The 20444-nt window shown below is 45.5% G+C and overlaps 1 protein-coding gene across 3 annotated transcripts in view; it reads left to right on the top strand.

Moving 5' to 3' along the window:
• MOB2 (MOB kinase activator 2) overlaps positions 1-19653 on the top strand; it is a 108296-nt gene extending 88643 nt beyond the window's left edge. For all 3 annotated transcript variants that reach the window (XM_065755174.1, XM_065755173.1, XM_065755172.1), the window contains exons 2-5: positions 4833-4993; positions 6183-6276; positions 16797-16921; positions 18344-19653. In XM_065755174.1, the coding sequence (XP_065611246.1) occupies positions 4833-4993; positions 6183-6276; positions 16797-16921; positions 18344-18654 (691 nt within the window). In that variant the 3' untranslated portion in view covers positions 18655-19653. The remainder of the gene's footprint in view (positions 1-4832; positions 4994-6182; positions 6277-16796; positions 16922-18343) is intronic.
• The last annotated feature ends 791 nt before the right edge of the window (positions 19654-20444 follow it).

The raw sequence follows: 20444 nt of genomic DNA, 5'->3' as shown, positions 1-20444 counted from the left end.
AACGTTCCTAACCAGAAACTTGCTGAGAACTTCTTTCCAGGAAGCCATCAAGGGGAAAAAAGAGAAGCAAATCTTGGAGCAGTTAGCCTGCTTTTCCTTACACAACACATGGGTGGCTGAGAGCTCTGCTTTTCTCCCCTTTGCAGAGGGGTAGCACATTAGGGGAAAAGAGCTCATGTATTCAAATTTTTAACTTCCATGTGTTTTAATTCCTTTCCTGTTCCATGCAGCTCCCATGATTCCTTACACCAAGAGGGGATGAGGGGAGAAACTGCCATGGAAAGGCATTCAAATCTGAATGACAACCTCACATTCACTGCAAAATGGAGAAGCTTGAAAGTGGCCATAAGGATCGGCCTAACAGATACCGTTAAAGGCTGGCTTACTGCCTCTCTAATCCCATGCTGACTTATGTTTTAAGAAGCTCACCCCCAGCCTCAGATTACTAAGAAAGCAGGTTTTGGCAGGAGTGCTTTTTTTTTTATCTTCCTTAAAACATTTTCTTTCTGTGCCACGATTGTATGCGTTACTGTGAACCTTGGGCTCTTACTCTGCTCTTGCCAGCATTGACAGAGTGTGTCACAGCTGGGTACCACTCTTCTAAATCTGCTTGGGAGTCCTAAGATTATAGCAGCCAACCTGGGGTAATAAATTGCATCGGTTATTTATAAAATGTTAGCAATATTAGCATTTAATAAACCACTCGCATCTCTTCTGAGGTCAAACTTGTAATGAGTGGGGCTCACGTGGCTAAAGCCATGGGTGCCTGGTACAATTCCAAAGTGATGTGAGGTCAGGCTGGGGAGCGTGTCCACACTGTGAGCATGCTGTCCCCGTCACATCTTCAGCTGCATTGCCTTGCTTCCTCTAAAGCAAGCTGTGTCAGTTAAAATTGAAGCTCTTCTTTAGCATTTGTACCTTTAATAAACTTTGAACCTTAGAGCCAGTTTCTGCTATGGAGTGGGAATAATACTCCTCTCCTATGGTTTTAGAACTGAATTAATACATGGACAGGTTTTTTTATACCAAGAGACTACTGGGCATCTGATCAAGAAGGAAATGAGAGAGATAAGAGAAGGATCTCGATTAACTGGGAGTGGATAACAAAGCAACCTGAGAAACTGGCGTTTGAGCTTGAATCTTAACAAGGTGGTTAGGCCAGGAGAAAGATCAGGAGGGCCCAGCAGGCCTGTTACTTGCTGGGGTTGTCTTACTCCTCTTGCTCCAGTGAGATCCAGGCAAGTTTCTAGCTGCTGTGTTTTCTCAGGTGAACACAAGGCTGAGTATGGAAGCCTGGGCAGCAATGAATGTACTCGGGCTGGAGCCGGTTTGCTTGACCTTCTGTTACGATGCTTCAGGTGCGTCAGTGACCTCTTACCATCTCTTGTCCTTCTCTGGATCTTCTTCCTGGATGTAACTTGGCCTGTGGTGTCTAATATGAGTGCCTAAAGCCAAACAGAAACAAACCTATCCTGAGACTTATCAGAGGAATTCATTTGTACTCTGCTTTACCCGTCCATAAAAACTGTTGAGTGCCATCTCTCGTTGGCTTCCCTAAAGATGCTCTTTCCTTAACTAATAGTGAAGCACCGGTAGGAAGGTTTGGGTCTGACCTGACAGAGCTCCCCGTGCTGTGTAACTGCCAGTGCTTCAGTGCTAAGACACATTTAGCAGAATTCTATTTGTTTTTAAGAAAGACATAAGTAAATATGGATCAGGACTTTTGCATGCTTTAGGATGTGGCTTTTGGTTTTGTTTTTTAGCTTCATTTTCCAGTAAATAGACTACAGGTGATGGATATGGGTGTTTCCTGAGCAGAACAATACAACTGCTGTTCTTGATACGTTTCCTTTCCTGGAGAACAGGATGAATGAACTGTTTCTGAATGTGCTGCTGTGGTGTTCCCTTATAAGGGTGTTTGGGACACCTCAGAAATGGCAGCACTGAATTTTTTGTATTTGTGTGCCTTAAAACAAAAAACTGAAGGAGAACTCTTGAACACAAGAGCTTTGCAGCACAAAGCAAAGTGAGTAACAGTCACTTCTCTTTGCACATTTGGAGTTGTTTCCAGGTGGATGGTGTCTGCTTCTGAGCCTGCAAAACAACGGGGAGCTGGGCCTTGCTGCAGGTTTGTGATGCTACTCGTGAGACAGGTTCTTTCTTAAACAGAGGCAAAGCTTTGGGAAGGGGCAGGGAACGGGCTCCTTCAGGAAGCCTCTGTTTGAAACAATCCAGTTCCACACTGAGGCAGCTGTGGAAAGAGTTAGCATCTGTTGAAAGATGCTAAGTGGCTGCATGTACTCATCCAGCAGCGAGCTGATGTCTGTGTGGAAATGAGGTCGGGTGTGTTTTTGGTTCTTTTTTCTGGTGCAAGGACTGCTCACAATCATTGGTGTTAGCAAATATCTGGCGTTGAATTTTGTTTCTATTCTTGAAGTGGACAGATGATGTTGAAGTGAGAATGAGGTAAATGTGGTCCACTTCTCTTCACTGGAAGGCTTGCCTCAGCCTCCTGCATCTGGCTTCCTCCCATGGTTTCCCTCTGCAATCTTGGCTCCGTGACAGTCTGTGACCTCTTTGTCTCTCTTTTCCCTCCTCCTCCCGGAAGATTGCTCTTTGCTGACGTGGCACAGCCCTGACCCGAGGCTCTCTGTTTAAGTATCCTGAAGCAAAGATACGCACTGTTGTATCCAAGCTATTTCTCTTGTCCCACGTGGTTCGTGTGATTTTTCAAACCGGTCTTGTAAATTGGAAGCATCTTCTGCTGGAGCATTATCAGTTACAGCTCTCATTTCTTAAAGAATCACCTTACCCATCAGCTTCTGAATCCTGCTCCTTTCCCCAGCCAGCCAGCTGAAAAAACCCAAAGCATGTATTTTGGATAGACCTTAATACTGTCTCCAGAGATGTAACAGGTGCAAAGATGCCACTTGGAGCACACCAGGCTTGTTTTTAGCAGTGTAGGAGTGAGGCAGCTTGTATTTGGAATTAGGCAAATTAGCAGCCTCGAGGATTTTTTTCATTAGCTCAGGGCCGAATGCATGGTGTCAAGTGGGTTTGTGCTGTTTGCTCTCAGGGTAAGGTAGTTTCAAGTCTTAATATGGCAGTCTTGCAAAAGGAACAGGACAGACATGTCGCGTTATGTATTCTGAAGTCAGGTTACAGGTTATCAAACGAGGCTGTTCCTTCTTGCTGTCGTGTTTCCCTTGGGTATTATTTCAAGTTCTCTGAGAACCTGAAACCTCACGCCCAGACGTAACATCTTTCATACCTTCTTTAAATACCTTCAAGGCCCTTCTGCAATTCTTTCATGGACATTTCTTATCTCCAGGTCACTTTTATGTGATGAGGTTCGAAAGCAATCTTGCAAATATAAGGGTTTGAAGACAGGAATACATAGCTGAGAACCAGGATCTGCTGGTCTAAGTAACTCTTCAGTGTTAACTGAACTCAGCTTTGAAGCGTCTGACTTTACGTGTCCTAAGACATCACTTTGGGCAGCAGCTGTGTGGATTGTCCAGACTGCTTCATTAAATCAGCCTAAGGGATATGTATCTCGTAGGCTTCATTTGGATTGGAATGCAGCTCTGTGCAGGAAAAGAGATGGCAGAAAAAGAGATGACAGAAAAGATGAAAGAAAAGCAGCTACGTGCTGAACTGGTCGTCTTAAGTACCAGTTTCAGTTTATTCTCCTACAGTGTGTGTAGTTTTGAAAAGGACGTTCAGTCACAGGTGTCCTCTCTAACTGTGGTGCTTCTCATGAACGTGTAGGAATGCAGGGGAGCTGTCTCTTCTATACTGGAGACCTCCAGTGGTGGCTCCTGCGCATCCGTGACTTGAAAATGTGTTGAGTGTATGTGTATTTGCTGCTGTTTTCCTTGATGCTGCCATTCCTTGCTCATCTTCCTTGCTCATCACACTAAAACCAAGTGTGTATTTTAGAAGCATGTTTTGAAGATTCAGCATGCTACGAGCCAGAATGCAAGGCAGTTTCCTGGGAATGGGATCTGTGTTTGGTCTATAGTTTGAGTGTGTTAAAAGCAGAGTGGGAGGAAAACTCTAATCATTACAGCAAACAGTTAAAAATAGGAGTTCAAAAGACACAGGAGGACATGGAAGTAAATGTGCATTATGGGATGCCATTAGTCTGCTTTTATAGGCCCTGGTGGAGGCTTCTTTCACGACACAGCTCTGCTAGTAGCTGTTGGTGCTGGATTGTAAGGGGTTTTCAGGAAGGAAAAGAAAGAGATGTGATTCTGCTCTGTCAGATGCACTGGCAGCCGAGGAAGCAAAGCAGGTACTTTTGAGTTTGTCATTGCTTCTGGAGTCACCATTGCTCGCTCCCTGGAACCTGAGAACACAGCGGTGGAGTCGTGAGTGATGCTGTAGCTTTGGAGAAGCAGAACATTGTGTGGAAGCAGTGTTTCCCCAGATGGAGCTGCCTTCTTACAGCAGCCCGCTGCTCCTGCAGGTGCTGCCTAACTGGAGGCAGTGCGCTCACGTCAGTTGATCTCCTTTGGGCACAGCACCATTCTGCTGTCACAACTGGTGGCACGTGTAGAGACTGGCTGCCACTCTCGCAAACATCATGCAGTCTAAAAACTACAGAAGGGCAAAGGAACTGCAGCATACAACATTTTCCCAGTAACTCGAGGGAAAAAAGTGAATTCAAATGCGCTTTCTGAGAAACCGTGTTTTGCTTTATTTAAGGAGTGAAAAGGAGGGGAGAGAAAGCAGGAGAAATGGAATGAACACCATGCGGGAGTTGGGGTGAACAGACTTCTTTCAGGTTTCAGTGGTGAAGGTGACCCCATCTTTTCCATCTCTTGCAGGAAGTCCAAGGGAAAGCCAAACGGGAAGAAGCCAGCACCGGAAGAGAAGAAACTTTACCTGGAGCCAGAGTACACAAAGTCCAGAATTACCGACTTTGAATTTAAGGAGCTTGTGATGTTACCACGAGAAATAGACCTCAACGAGTGGCTCGCCAGCAACAGTGAGTACTTGGGTCACACAGCTCTTGACACTGCTGTCCACACCCGAGCAGGCATTCATTCACTGTTCCCTTTTTTTGTTGTTCTACTGTTTTCAGCACTTAGAGAAACACACAGTGACCGTCTATGCTCAGTGCAGAATGCATGTCATTATACCTTGAGTAGCAATTAAGCTGTCTTCTATACAAACCAGCCCACCCAGCAGCGGGGGAGGCTGGGTGCGTTTCTTCCTTCCGACTCACTGTGGCACCACAGGCATTGAAGTTTCTAACGCTCTTTTGAGGACTTCTGAGGGCTTCCCCTTTTGACTGCAGCACTAAGCAGCAGTTCAGCATGTTTCTTACTCAAGCTGTTGGTCTTACCAGCACTGTAAAAGCTGTAGCTTAGTAAGACTCTTAAGGAAGTTATGCTCGACAACCAGAAGTTCACGAGTCTTTTGAAGTTAGATTTCTTCCAAGCTTTGGTGGAATTACCATGAATTCAAATTGCAGACCGGCTGGAACTCAGCAGATGTGAGCGACCGCTGTAACTGAGCCATGTGTGGATGCATCTCAGTTCTGGTGTACACTGTTTTCTCGTGCTGCTGCCTCACCTGCAGCTGTGACCCGTCTCATTTTTATTTCTAACAGCGTGGTCGTAGCCAGAAACTACTCGAAACTGTATTAGAGAAGTTTATAGTGGCTCATTAAGAAAAAGTGAGGGGTCCCAGAGCGGTATTAAAATGTGAATATCTCAGGAGGTTTTTTACAAGCAGCAGTGTGCTACTTTTCGTGCTGATTTTTTTTCAAGGGGGTGCATCATTAGGACTGTTTATGTTGTTTTGTAGCCACTGTGTATTTTGAGTCGGACTTCAAAAGAACGTAGAAAATGGTTTGCCTTCAGCTTGTAACAGAGTATTCAGCTGTGAAGGTGAGGCTGATGACAGAGATACTTTCCAGTCTTGCTACTTTGTGAGTAATAAGAGCTGATGCATTGTAGCGCTTTCATCTTAAATCAAAACAAGAGCTTTCATTCTCCGTAGCTCTTTGTTTTGCAATTCATCGTTAGACTCATTTAACCAAATCATGTTTAAGTGTGTATGCAGCTTAAGACTCTGAGGTCACTTAACTCCACGTGTTTAAGAAATTGTCAGGAGGACAACCGGTGTTTGAAAGAACTTCATTTCTGAATTTCTTTGTGTTTATTTTTCAGCAACAACTTTCTTCCATCACATCAACTTACAGTATAGTACAATCTCAGAGTTCTGTACGGGAGAGTCGTGTCAGACCATGGCAGTGTGCAATACGTAAGTCAGTATTTCTACTACGGGGTTTCCACAGAGTCTCGAGGGGAGCTTGGGGCAGGATATTGGGATGAGGTGGTCCTGGGCGAGCAGAGCTCTCTGCTCTGTAAGGACGTGGCAGCTGAGCGTCCTTTTCCCTTTTCCTGGTGAGGGGTGGTGTTTGTGTGAAGCACCAGGAGCACTGGATCTTTGGATCTGTGGCCAGTTCAGAGCTGGTTTTATCAGGTCACATCAGAGAGGCGAATTACTGTGTGTAGCCTGCAGGGATGGGGAGGAGAAGAAAAAAAGAGAAGACTGTCTGTACTGGAAACACTGCTGAGGTGCTGTAGAGGGCAGGGGAGGATGAATGAGTTGCAAAAATGTCAGAGGGTACTTTGTGATAGCACCAGGCTGCTGACAGCCAACCTCGAGCTTGATGTGAGCCAGCGGCTCTCTGCCACAGCCCCTGGGAGCAGGGGGCACAAGTGGCAGCTTTGCAGAGCACGGAAAGTGGATTTTAAAACCTGAAGTTAATGTTAGAATACATCCAACACACATCCTGGAGAACGGGCGGAGCGGAAGCAGGGCTCTGTATTGTATCTCTAACAAGAATTACCTAGTGCCTAACAGGGATCCTTGCTTTAAGCACCACACGTCTTGCTAGCTTGTACATTGGAAGATAATATCGGGGTGCTTTCTTTGCCAGCACTCTGGAAAACACAAAGTGTACAGAGGGTATTTTTGCATGCAAAAGTTGGAAAGGTAAGTGTGAGTAGAGAATTAAAAGCCATGTTAGAGGCTTGGAAAGCAGGCTGGGTAGAGTTAAAAAACACAGAAACAACTTTACTGGACCCAGATTTTATCAGAAGTAGATGATGTGTTTCTCACTGGGAGGTGCTGATCAGTCCCATGTTGACTCTCACTCCCAAACTTTCTCAAGTTTGGATTAGACGTAGCAAAGAACGGATCTTAACCGTCCATCAGCTCAGCTGATAGGAAATAGTGGTGAAGAGGGGGTGGTGAGAAGCTCTGCATCGCTGCTGCTCTGTTGTGTTGTACTGAGCCTGCAAGCAGATTATGCTGCAGGGTAAAGAAAGGAAGCCCCGCACCACGGCTTCAGCTGCAGGCTGTGTGTTTGGAGGTGAGGACTGATAGCACAGTGCTCCTGCTCCTATCCTTTGTTCTAGAAAAAGGAAAATGATGCTATTTGGGAATAGCAGGACGCATCTCTACACTGGCGTGAAATGCTTGAAATGGTTTGTGCTCGGCAAAATGGTATCAAGTTATTTTCCTGTGCGTGGAGGCAGCTGACTGATGCATGTTTGCGAACTGCAGGCTTCGTGTTTCATTCTTTTGTGGAGTGTGTGTTCACCTAGCTCCGAGCCACAGTGTGGCTCAGCCACGAAAGGCCCTGTTTGTGTCTGCTGCCCCAGGTCGCTCCCATGACAGCTTCACACAGCCCTCACTTGCATGTTCTGCCTTTCCTGGCTTTTCTCTTTTGGAACGTGCAGAACCGCCTCAATGCTGCGTACTCGTTCGTCTCCAATTCCAGCTATGACAAAGCTGGATGCTCCCTCCATTTTGTATTAAAGAAAACTCTCTCCCTAGTGAGGGTTCCGCAGGTGCACGGTGTGGAGGAGCAGCTGCAGCTGCTAAGATTTACTGTGCCCCCGACTCATCTGCCATAGACACAGCGTGTCACAGAAGCACTAGAGCCAGCTGTTAACTGACCTCCGGACCTCCTGGGTTTGACTGAGCAGGCGGTTTGGAAATGAGCACACATACCTGTGGGGGGTGGTCACAGAACGCCATTTCTTGGAGCAGGGGCTCAGTTTTGCCACTTGAGTGCTTCAGTACCAAGTTCCACCCCTTGCTCCTCTCGTGTGCTTTCCCTGCCCGGCTCCCTGAGGCCATCCGCGTCTGTTCCGGTGTTACCCAAAGGAAAGCTCGATGCGTTACACACTTGAGATGGCAAACTAACCAAAGAGAACACGGTGCTGTCTCAGCTAATGCTCAATCCCGAGATTAGAGGATGCGGGGGCAAAATAAATGTGAGGTGCACCTAAAGATTTCAGGTAAGGTTGGAAGGTGTCAGAGGAGCGGCAGGAGGGCACCGCCACACGGCACTGACCGACACAGCAACCCCTGTGGCCGCAGGGACACGGGGACACGGCGCAAAGGCGCGGGGTGGGGGCAGGGGGCGTCTGCTGCCGAGGATGGAGTGAGAGGTAGGTGGGCTTACACACACAGCACACACAGAAACACGTGCATGCACACACACTGGCACAAACGCACACATATAAACACAGTCTCACACATGCACACACACACTTGCACAAATGCACAGTTGCACACACATGCCTGTACAAGCACACACACATACATTCACACAAACACACGCACTTGCACACATGCACAATTGCACAAACACTTGCGCAAGTGCACGAACTCACACACGTGTACGTGCACACAGTTGTACACATGCACACTCATATATTTGCACAAACACTAACACTTGGACATGCACACTTGCTCAAATACTTGCACAATCACATGGGTACAAACACTCTCAAACATGCACTTGCACTTGCACGAGCACACACATAAGCAGGCACTTGCACAATGCACTTGCACACTTGTGCACTTATGCAGTCATGCTTGTACTTGAGTTGTACATGAGTTCTGCACACACTCATGCAGTTGCACCCACAGACTTACACGCACTCGTGCACACAAGCACACTTGTGCAATCACACTTGCACAAACATGCACACGCACTCTGCAGCAAGTACACTCGTGGATGTGCACACTTGCACTCACACTGCACACAATCTTGCACACATATGCACTTGTTCACAAACTCACACGCACATACAGTTGCACACATAGTCACACACAGTTGCAGTCACATTTGCAAACATGCACAAACACATGCATGATCACTTGCACACACATGGACTTACACAAACACACATTTGCACACCTACTTGCACATGCAGTTGTGCACACACTCATGCACAAACACTTGCACATGCACATACACGTACAAACTGACACACTTGTATAAACACACACACACTTGCTTACCCTTGCATGCACTCATTCACACACATTTACACACGTACTCTTGCAGTCATACACACATGCACTTATGAACACACACAAGCTTACACAAACATCCCTGCACACACATACATAATTGCAAACACACACACACACAATTGCATGAACACACACTCAGACAATCATGCACACTTGCACACGCACTCACACACTCATGCTTGCAAATACTTTTACACTAACACAATTGCACACAGTCACATATACACAAACACACAAAAACATGCATAATCACACACTCAAATCAGACACAAATGCACTTGCACGCACAATCACACAAACACACACACCGAGATGCACAAGTGCACACTTATGGGCACAAATACATTCGCAAATTCCAGTGCACACAGACTTACCCACTCACACGCCTGCAAACAGACACACATACACTTGCACACAGTCATGCACGATCACACTCACATACACTATCATAACTGCATACTTAACTGCATACTTATGTGCACACATGCATTCACAAACACCCTTGCACACACACACTTGCAAACACTTGCACTATTGTGCACACAGACACTTGCACACTCACACCCAATCACACTTGCAGGCACTTAAGCACATACACATGCACACATTCAAATGCACAATCACAGCTGCACACTTATGCACACACAAACACCCATGCACACACACACTCGAGTGAACACCCAGTTGTGCACACGCATACACTCCTGACTCAGATCACACTCGCAGTATCACAGCTGTGCACTTATGCACACACACACATTCACAACACCCTTGCACACTTTGACACATTCTTGCACAAAACATACTAGTACATACATATGCACATGACCTTGCACACACATACACTTGCACACACACTTGCACAATCTCAGCTGCACACTTTTGCAAACACCCACTCACATACACACAGAAGTGCATACACTTGAAGTCTTGCATGCATGCACACTCATACATGCAGTCACACACTCATACAGTCACACAGTTGCACATGCACACACTCATACACTCATGCAGTCCTACACACATACCCACACTCACTCTCACATAGTCTCACACACATACTACTAGTGTAAGTCAGACTTACACACTTGCACTCTCTCTCACATGCACATACACATACCAGTCACTCATACTCTTACACACTCTCTCTCCCCACCACAGTCACTTACACACATGCCGACACTCACATTCGCACTCACTCTTACACTCACAGTCACACATGCACACGCTCATACGATGCCTACACACATTCTCTCTCATGCATCCACACACAGACTCACACACACACACACACTCACAGATGCACTCACACTTAGTCTTACACTCAGTTATACTTACAAGTTAGTCACAGTTACACACTTGCACTCCCTCTCTGTCGCGCATTCTCTCTCTGTGACACCCACTCTCACACTCCCTCTCTCTCGCACTCCCGCCCTCTCACACTCTCCTCTTCGTCTCGTGTACACTCTCTTGCATACTCCCACTCCCTCTCTCCCCCCTCACATACTCTCTTGCACACTCTTGCACCCTCCCTCTTGCTTGCACTCTCTGTCACGCACTCTCACACGCACACCCCCTATCGCACTCTCTCATTCTCACACACTCTCCCTCTCTTGCACACTCTTCCTCCCTCTCTCACACATTCACTCCCCTATCTCACACTCACAAATTCACATACATGCAGTCACACACACGCACTCAGACTCACACTCTTTACACACAATCACACTACTACACTCATGCACACACACTCACATGCTACACTCACACACTCATGCACAGGACACACGCTCACACTTAAACTTGCACTCACAGTCGCACACTCTTTACACACTCATGTGGTCATACACACACACCTACAATCGCTCACGCTGTCACATTCGCAGTCATGCACACACTGTGACACACTCACACAGTCATACAAATCTGTCACACTTATACTGTCTAACGTGCATTACACACACCACACACAAACACTTGCACAATCACATGCAGTCACACACGCTCACATACATGCAGTTTTGCAAACTCACAGGTGCACATATTCAGACTCACACTCTCATGCACACACTCACATGCAGACACACACATACAGTTACACTCACTTTCACATGCTCACACAATGTTTCTCACCCGTGCACGCTCACACACTGACACACACTCCCACACTTACTTACATGCTCAGACTCGCACACACTCACAAACACACTCATACTCAGTTGCATGCACATTAACTTGCACACACTCACAAGCAGTTACACACACACACTTGTAGTCACACTCACACTGTAATACACACATACAGTTGCACTCATACTTGCTATTTACAAGACTCAGTCATGCACTCACACACACTCAGATACTCTTACACTCTCGCACACACTCAAGTTACACACACAATCATATACATGCCGTTACACGCACGCGCACTCTTACAGACTTGAAGTCATGCACACACACTCACACAGACACACACTCAAGTTACAGAACCACACACGTCATTACATTCATGCACAGACTCACACACTTTATGCACATGCACATTCACAGTCATGCTCACACACTTACACTCATGCACAAGCACTTTACGCACTCACACATGCTTACTACACACGCGCGCCTCAGTTACACATACACTCAGACTTGCACACAGACTCACATGCACACTGTCATGCCCTCACACACACTTTACACATGCAGTCTCAGACTCTCACTCATGCATGCACTACAGTCACACTTTACACTTGCATGCACAAACGCTGACTCACACTTTACACATTACACTCACACACTTTTTACACACACAAGCACACTTCTGCATACCATTATACTCACACTCTCACACTTACACTCTTGAGTTGCACTCAGTCGCAGACTCACACTCATGCACTTACGCTCTCATGCACATGCTCATTCAAGTTACACACCCAGACACAATGGTCACTCACTCACAAACTTACCCGGTATCACGTGCACACAGACTCACACTCATGCACACACTCACTCTCACACTGGCAAACTCATACACACAGGTCACATGCACTCAGACTTGCACACACACAGTTGCACACTCACAAGCTCAGTCGCACTCAGTTGCAGAGACACACTCAAGCACATGCAGACACGTGCACACTTGCTTCACACTCACACAGTCATACGCACACTGCACACTTACTCTCCCACAATCATGCAGTTACATTTGCACATGCACACATACTCAAGACTTACAAACACGGTTGCACACTCACACTCTGACACACACCACATGGTCACACACTCTCAGACTCACACACTTTACACACACCCAAACTTGCAGTCTTACACACATGCACACACTCAGATGCTTACATTCTCTCATGCATCCACACACTCAGACTCGTACAGATACACTCACACACTCTCATGCTTACACACGCATGCACAGACCACACACTTATGCACACATTCACTCACATGCTTTACACTCAGATGCACTCATGCATGCAGACATGCTCACACTCGCAATCACACTCATGCAGTCATACGCGCACACTCAGTTGCACACTCACATTCATGCTTATGCAGTCATACAAATGTCACTTATGCGCTTGCACTCTCTAATGCACATACACTACACAATCACACAGTTGCACTCACACTCTACACACACAGATTATGCACATGCTAATTTGCACATACATACTTGCACACTCACAGACACTAACACACTCTTACAATCACTACACTGTCACACACACTCACACTGTCACACACTGTCGCATAGACTCACACATGCACAGTCATGCATTCACACGTGCTCACTCACCGTCTCAGACACTCCCATTCACTGCACACACATTTTACACACTTACACTCATGCACACACTCATGCACTGATTCAGTCACGCACACAGACACTAGGCACACTCAGTCTCAGTCATGCACTTACACATACGTTACACATGCACACTCACTTGCACAAGCACACACATGCAGTCTTGCAGACTCATACTCTGTTGCACTCAGACTTGTGCTCATGCATTCACACACGTACACACTCAAGTTACTCATACAGTTACTCACATGCAGACTTGCACAGACACATGCACTGATTCACACGCTTTACACACACCCTCTTACACTTAGTCTTGTAATTACACTTTACACACATGCTCACTGTCACTCACTCCTGCACTAACTCATTACACACAGCATTACACACACATGCATATTATTACTCACACTCAGTCGCACAGACTCAGTCATGCGCTCATGTTACACCCTTACACTCATGCATACATTCTTTTGTGCACTCGTTACACGTTCACTCACACTCATGCACACTCGCTCACACTCATGCAATCACACATGCTGTTACACTCACACACTGACTTGCTCTCACACATCACTCATGTACACTCACAAAATCAGTTACACACTCAGTTGCAGACGCAGTTTTGCTCACACGCTCACACATCAAGTCAGTCACACTTGCACACACAATGCTCACACTTTAAGTACACACATACACTCCTGCACGCACTTAACACACTTAGTCTCACACATGCAGTCGCACAAGTCACACTTGCACATACATGTCACACATATACACTTTTATACACTTACACAATCACTGTCACACTCTTGTGCCATACGGTGTAAGTCACACACTTGCACACACTCTCACACGCACATACACCAGTCACACATATACTGACTCACACTTTACACACAAGCCCACACACACAAACGCCCTCTACACTTACACACACAAAAGCACTCACATATACATGTACATGCTTACTCACACACACACTTTACACACACCGTTGAGCTTGCACGCTCACTCAGTTGCACACACACTCGCATTCAATGACGAAGTTACACTCACGCACACTCAGTCACACTGCAAGCACCCACAGTGCACACACTTGCAGTTATGCATGCACGTTCACAAACATCTGTGCACACATTCTCACTCAGCATGCACTCAGGTGCTTGCACACTTGCATACTCGTATGCCCACACGTGCTCGCAGATACAGACACTCCCACTCAGATACCAACTCATGCAGACACACATACGAACAGAGACACGCAGGCACCCTTACGCTGTGGTGTTGTGCTGAGTTTGTGTTTGCTATAGCTTTGTTTTCAAGTTTCATTTATTATTGTTCCCCTTAAAGCAGTTCCTCACCTTTCTCTTTTAGAGCCAAGCTGCAAACTCCAGTGTCTCTTCATGCAGCGAAAGCTTTAAGTTGCCAAAACTTTGCCTATTACGGCACAGCGCTGTCACGGTGCCAGAAGTGGAAAGCAGTTTGCCTTCTGTGCCCTCTGATGGCCCCAACCCAGAGCTAACTCAGCATGAGTGGGAGCTGCTTACCGGCTCATAGCATGCTAAGGACTCCTCTCTTTCTCCAAGATATGTCAAAGCTCTGCTCACAGCACTTGAAGCACAAGACAGACAGTTAATTCTAATCGACGGGACAATCCTTGCAGTCATCCCCTGCTCTAAATTCCTATTTTGCACTATTAGTTTAAGATGAGGCAAAAGGGGCATGCAGTGGAATGCTGGAGCAGATTTGTTCACTTGGATCTTCCTTTCAGTGAACCTGCAGTTTCCTAACTGTCTCGTTTAACTAAATTTCAGTTATTCAGATTTGGTTTTCCATCTGAGGGCAACTCTAAACTGCACTGTTTTGTAGTTGAGAGTTTCTCCAGTCTGAGAAAAGTGAGGTACAGACAGTCCCGTCTGCTCGTGGCACCCAAAATAAGCCAAGGAGTTGCCCAGGACTGTGCTTCTCCAGCTGAAAGCTGGCCTGGATAAAGGAAGAAGACATAGCTTAGATTTGCACACTACACTGCATCAATAAACTGTAAGTGAAATAAGCAGTGATGAATAGAGAGTCCTTGCCTAATTTCAGTGCCTGACATTGCTTTTTATGCCTGATGATTTCTTCCTTTCTCACATTTGTATGCCCTGTCACAGGCAAACAATGAAGAGATCAAGCAGCACACGCTAAAAATGAGCCCAAGTACTTTTCAGTTGTCCCTCTTTAAGTTTGAGCTTACTTTTGAATCCTTTCTTTTGGTCTTCATATGTCCTAGGATGTATTTACTGTCTTCATACCACCACCCTCAGCTCCCTCGTCTTTCTGGGCAGTGAAAACACACTGTCAGTTACACATTTCCAGTTGCTGTGTACCTTTTTTCTTTAGTGGCTTCAGACCCAGCCACCTGTAATGCTCCCCTTTCTGAGCAGTACTACAGGTGCTTTAGTTCAGTGTTTATTAGTCCTGTAGGCAAATATTTAATTGCTATCCCTCCTGAAGGGGACAAAACAAACAAGTATCCAGAGGTGTCAAGACATCACAATGAAGAAAGAAAGACATAGCAAAGCAACTGAAAAGACCAATGCAATGTCTGTCTTTCAGTCTGGTAATGAACTAGTCATACACCTGGACTGCCTGAAGTAAGAGTTCAGGAGCTGGAACTCAGCTAACTCAAATGTGACACTGACAAATACCAACACTGCTACCCATTTTCTGTCCAGCATTTGTTACTGTGTGCACCTAATGCCAGGAATAGCTGCTTTTGGTGACACAAGTGCTTCAATTAACCATGCTTTAAAGAGACAAAAAAGAGGAGGGAACAAAACTTCAGTGCTTTTGCAGCCTTCGGGTTTCTTTTTCAGGTGTCTGTAATAGTTACTCAGAGAATGGTTTTGTTCAATTTTGGCAGCTGTAGCTGATCCACATGATTACGGTTAAGAGATCAAGTTAAGGTTGCTGTTCAAGAGCCTGATGCTATGCCAGAGCTTCCCGTTCCTTTTAAGATCCTACACAGTTATGCCCTGGTGGCAGAGCCAAATGTAAAATCAGACACTTACGGATTCAGGGAACAAAGGAGATGGGTTCTGAGGTACACGGTTAGGGATGTCCAAAAGGGTCACGAAAAGATTCCCCGCACAGGATTTTGGAGCAGGATTTGTTAAAAACAATCCCAAGTACCTCAGAGCTTTTCCAGCATAGTGTTTTGGAGCCACCTTCTGCCTGCTCAATAATATTACACTACAAGATTGTTCTGTGTTGTTATACATCAGATCTCCTGTTAATCTTTTTTTTTTAAGGCAACAACAGTACGATACAGTGCCTTCCTGTGTAGCTTTGTAAGCCCTCAGTCTGACATGGAGAAATAGTTATCGCTGCCTCACCAGGGCAACTCAGCTTGGAAACTTGTCAGTGGGCTTTTGGGCTCATTGTAGGTGGGGAGAGGGAACTGCGACTAAAAGAGATCGTGAGCTTTTGATGTAGAACACAATATCCTGAAGTGACTGTGGCAGCTAGAGGAGGCTACTGCTTCAGAAGCGTTACAGTGGCTTTATATTATTTAGAAACTAACCTCTTAGGAGTTCAGCTGAGGATCCAAGGTGTACTGTCATGACGCTGTCCGTTCTCTCCACAGACAGTACTACTGGTATGATGAGCGGGGGAAGAAGATCAAATGCACTGCTCCTCAGTACGTTGACTTCGTCATGAGTTCAGTGCAGAAACTAGTGACAGATGAGGACGTCTTTCCAACAAAATACGGTATGCTTACCTCTGGGCAGCTGGGCTCACCTTAGGGCTCTTTGTAAATGCTCCAGGTGAACGCTGACATTCAGCAGATATATTAATACCAGACAGTTTTCATACTTTTATTTTATAAAGGGTTATTTTAATTTGAGTCCATTCCTGCAGTGTCAAAGACTTGCACTTTTGGTATACGAATTGGGGTGAAAAATCCCCCAGTCCTGCCTCCTTGGCTAATACTTTGCCACTGCACATCTTTTTCTTTAAGCGTCTTGAGGTCTTCCAGGAACCAGCCTGTGTTCAGAGAGAACAGTCAGTGTGTGGGTATTAAAGGCAGCCTGCTGCCAGTAAAATGTAACCTGGTTATTTTATTCAGTTTCTTTTAGAACCCTGATGCAGTAAGTGGGAAATAAATTGCACTGCCAGTAACATGGCTCGTCTGCCTAACATGGCCTTTTTTCCTCAGATTGCTTAAGTCTCCATTCCCCTCTGAAGACCAAATAAGAACATGATTTTTAAGGACTGAAAAAAACAACAGAAAAGTAATTTGCACACAAGTTTGTATCTTAACAAGACAGCAATGCCTTCAATTAAAGGAAAGAAGGCTGACAGCTGCAGAGCAGAAGTTGCCACAGATAGGCTTAATTGGGGAAAAAAGTAGCTGGTTTCTTACGTCTCTTTACTAGGTAACTGAGGAGCTAGGATATGACGGTGTTTTTCTAATGGCATTTACTTAGAAGCATCTGAAAGAAGGCAGTGCCTAGTAAGCTAGCAGCACATGAGGGCTGCTGTTTTGCTGGTTGTTAATACACTGATTCAAAAGAGCAACAGGGGCCTTTCATCTGAGTGATCTGTGAGCGTGGCCAAGACACACTGTAGGCCAGTAACATACTTCTTACTGTCCACCACACATAGAATTTGTATTGTGGCACTTTGAGCATCACGAGCAGTAGTCCAACCACTGCCTTTTACAGTGAGGGCACAGTTCTGCTCTGGCAAGTGTAATTCAGACTGTGACTGATGGAGGGCATCTCCTATCCTTCCCTGTTACTTTCCCATTTGAGAGCATTTCAGTAATGAAATCAGGAAAGTCTGCCACGTGCTTTAGCTTCTGTTTCACAGCCTGTGAATGGGCTACCAAATAGACTGTGCGCTTCCAGCAGAAAAATGTGCTACTCCTGAGCAAGCTGTATAGTCTCTCTTGGTTTTTTTTTTTTTTTTTTTTTTTTTTTTACAGCCAATAACAGCTGTTGTTTAAACACATTACATTTTCTCCCTGATTTTTAACATTGGGTCTTAACTTTAAATAAAAATGCTTGAAACCTTACCTCTTTAAGGTGAGCTAGTTATACTTACCCAGTTTTGCCAGCATAAGTGCTGCTATGGGACTCAGAGTGGACCTCAGCTGGAACTGCTACCCTGTTTCTGTCTTCCTTTCAGGCAAAGAATTTCCGAACTCATTCGAGTCCTTAGTGAAGAAGATCTGCAAGTACCTGTTCCACGTGCTGGCCCATATCTACTCCTCACACTTTAAGGAGACTTTGGCACTGGAGCTGCACGGACACTTGAACACGCTCTACACACATTTTATCCTATTCATCAGGGAGTTCAACCTGGTGGACCTTAAAGAGACCACCATCATGGACGACCTCACAGAGGTCCTCTGCAGCAGCAGCGGGAGCAGCAGTAATGGGAGCGGCAACGGGAGCAGCAACAGCGCGGGAGCACAGAACCACGTGAAAGAGAGATGAGCCCTCCTACAGGATCAAAACTAACATTAAAAACAATATTATATATTATGTGTGTATGTGTATGTATACGTTCAGATATACATACAGGCATATACAGCTATGAAAGCTGAAAGAAATTATGCTGCCACCACAGGATGCGTAGTCGTATGGGACTGTACGGAGCTTCGGTTTAATGCGCCACCTGGCAAGAAGTTGCACCAATTTTATTTTATTTTCTGTCCACTCCTCCTCATACCTGTTCAGATGGATGGTGAGTGCTGTTTTTAGAGGAGAGCCAAGCCTGAGAGTGGGGCCACTCTTATTTCTTCGTTTTGTTTTGGTTGTTTTGGTTTTTCTTTCTTTGGTCTCGAGTGCAAGCCCTCCATCTTCCTAGGATGGTGGTCTTGCCGTTTTAAAAATACCTATTATATTATAAGAAGTGACTTTTACTTTGAAGTGGCTTAAAATGCAGATTTGGGGGGTTTTTTTGGGGGGTGGGGGGGGTGGGGTGTTGTTTTTTGGTTTGGTTTTACATAGACTGCCCCTGACCCCTGCCAAAAACTTCCCAGTTGAGTGCATCTTGCCCTTTGCTAGCTTGGAATGGGAAGAAACTCCTGGCTTGACTAGAGTAGCAACTAGGGACTTGCTACGTGTTGAGTGGGCATGATTCTCCAGTTGTTACATCTACTCGGTCACAACATGTGAATGTGCAAGAGGATCCAGAAGCCTTTCTGCTTATTGCTCCTACAACGTATATGCTCTCTTCCCTGCTCCCTCCACCTCCTCTTTTTATTTATAAAGATGTGCCTGGGAAAAGAGTAAGATCAGTGGTCTAAAGCCAATGTGCAAGAGCCACCACCACGTGTTTCCCTTTGAATGGAGGCCCGGGGAGGGAGCAGAAGGGCACATTGAGTCCGTCACCGCCTGTGCTAGAAAGATGACTGTTGGCATAAAATTATATTGTTGGCTTATTTTAGTTCATCTGTTCTATAATAATAAAAACAAATCTATCAGCCATGAGCTTTGTTTTTGTGTTTGCAGCGCCCAAAGTCACTGGAAAAAAGCTTCCCTTTCACTACTGAACGCCATCAGCCCTGTTGTCAGCCAGCTTTACAAACAGTTCTTTGTCTTCCACCCTGTAAGCTGGCATTCGCAATCAATTCCTTGTCTTTTCTTGTACTGCTAGGAGCCTCCTCTCCAGGTAAACTTGCAGACTCTGAGGATGAGTGACACACAGAAAGAAGCAACTTTCCTGTTTGTACAGACTTAAATTCTTTAAATCTAGCATACTCCTGGATGCTTTGCAGCAAATACAGTATCACAGTGTCTGCATCGATAATATTACTCTCTCATTTCCCATGAATTCTGGCACTCCAGATTTCCAGTTGGGAAAATACCAAATTTGGCTTGCAATTGGACTACCAAATCCCTAGCAAACAGTCTTCATGAATTGTTTGTTACTGCTTTTGAGGTTCACACACCATCAGTAACTGACAATGGCACGAGTCCTAGAAAAGCTTCCTGAGCAAGTTCTTAAACTGCATTAGCAGTCAAATAGAAAGGGGAGACGGAGAGCAAGCACGAGAGTGATGGGAACAATTACACTGAGGAAAGTAGAGGAAAAATGCAACTACAGGAAAGCACAAGCAAGCAAGGAGACAGAAAAAATCACAAGAAAAAATTAAGTAATGTAGAAGAGGGACCACAGGGAACGGAATGAAAAAAGAGTGTAAACGTGAATAACGGGAAGAAGTTATAAACGTGAAGGGAAAATAAGAGCACAAAGGCATGAGCACAGGAAAAGGGAAGTA

This window comes from Cyrtonyx montezumae, unplaced genomic scaffold (assembly GCF_038088225.1).
Source record: "Cyrtonyx montezumae isolate F1298 unplaced genomic scaffold, pur_monq_1.0 scaffold_10, whole genome shotgun sequence".
Classification (NCBI taxonomy): Eukaryota; Metazoa; Chordata; class Aves; order Galliformes; family Odontophoridae; genus Cyrtonyx; species Cyrtonyx montezumae.
This window is presented reverse-complemented; position numbering and strand designations above follow the sequence as displayed.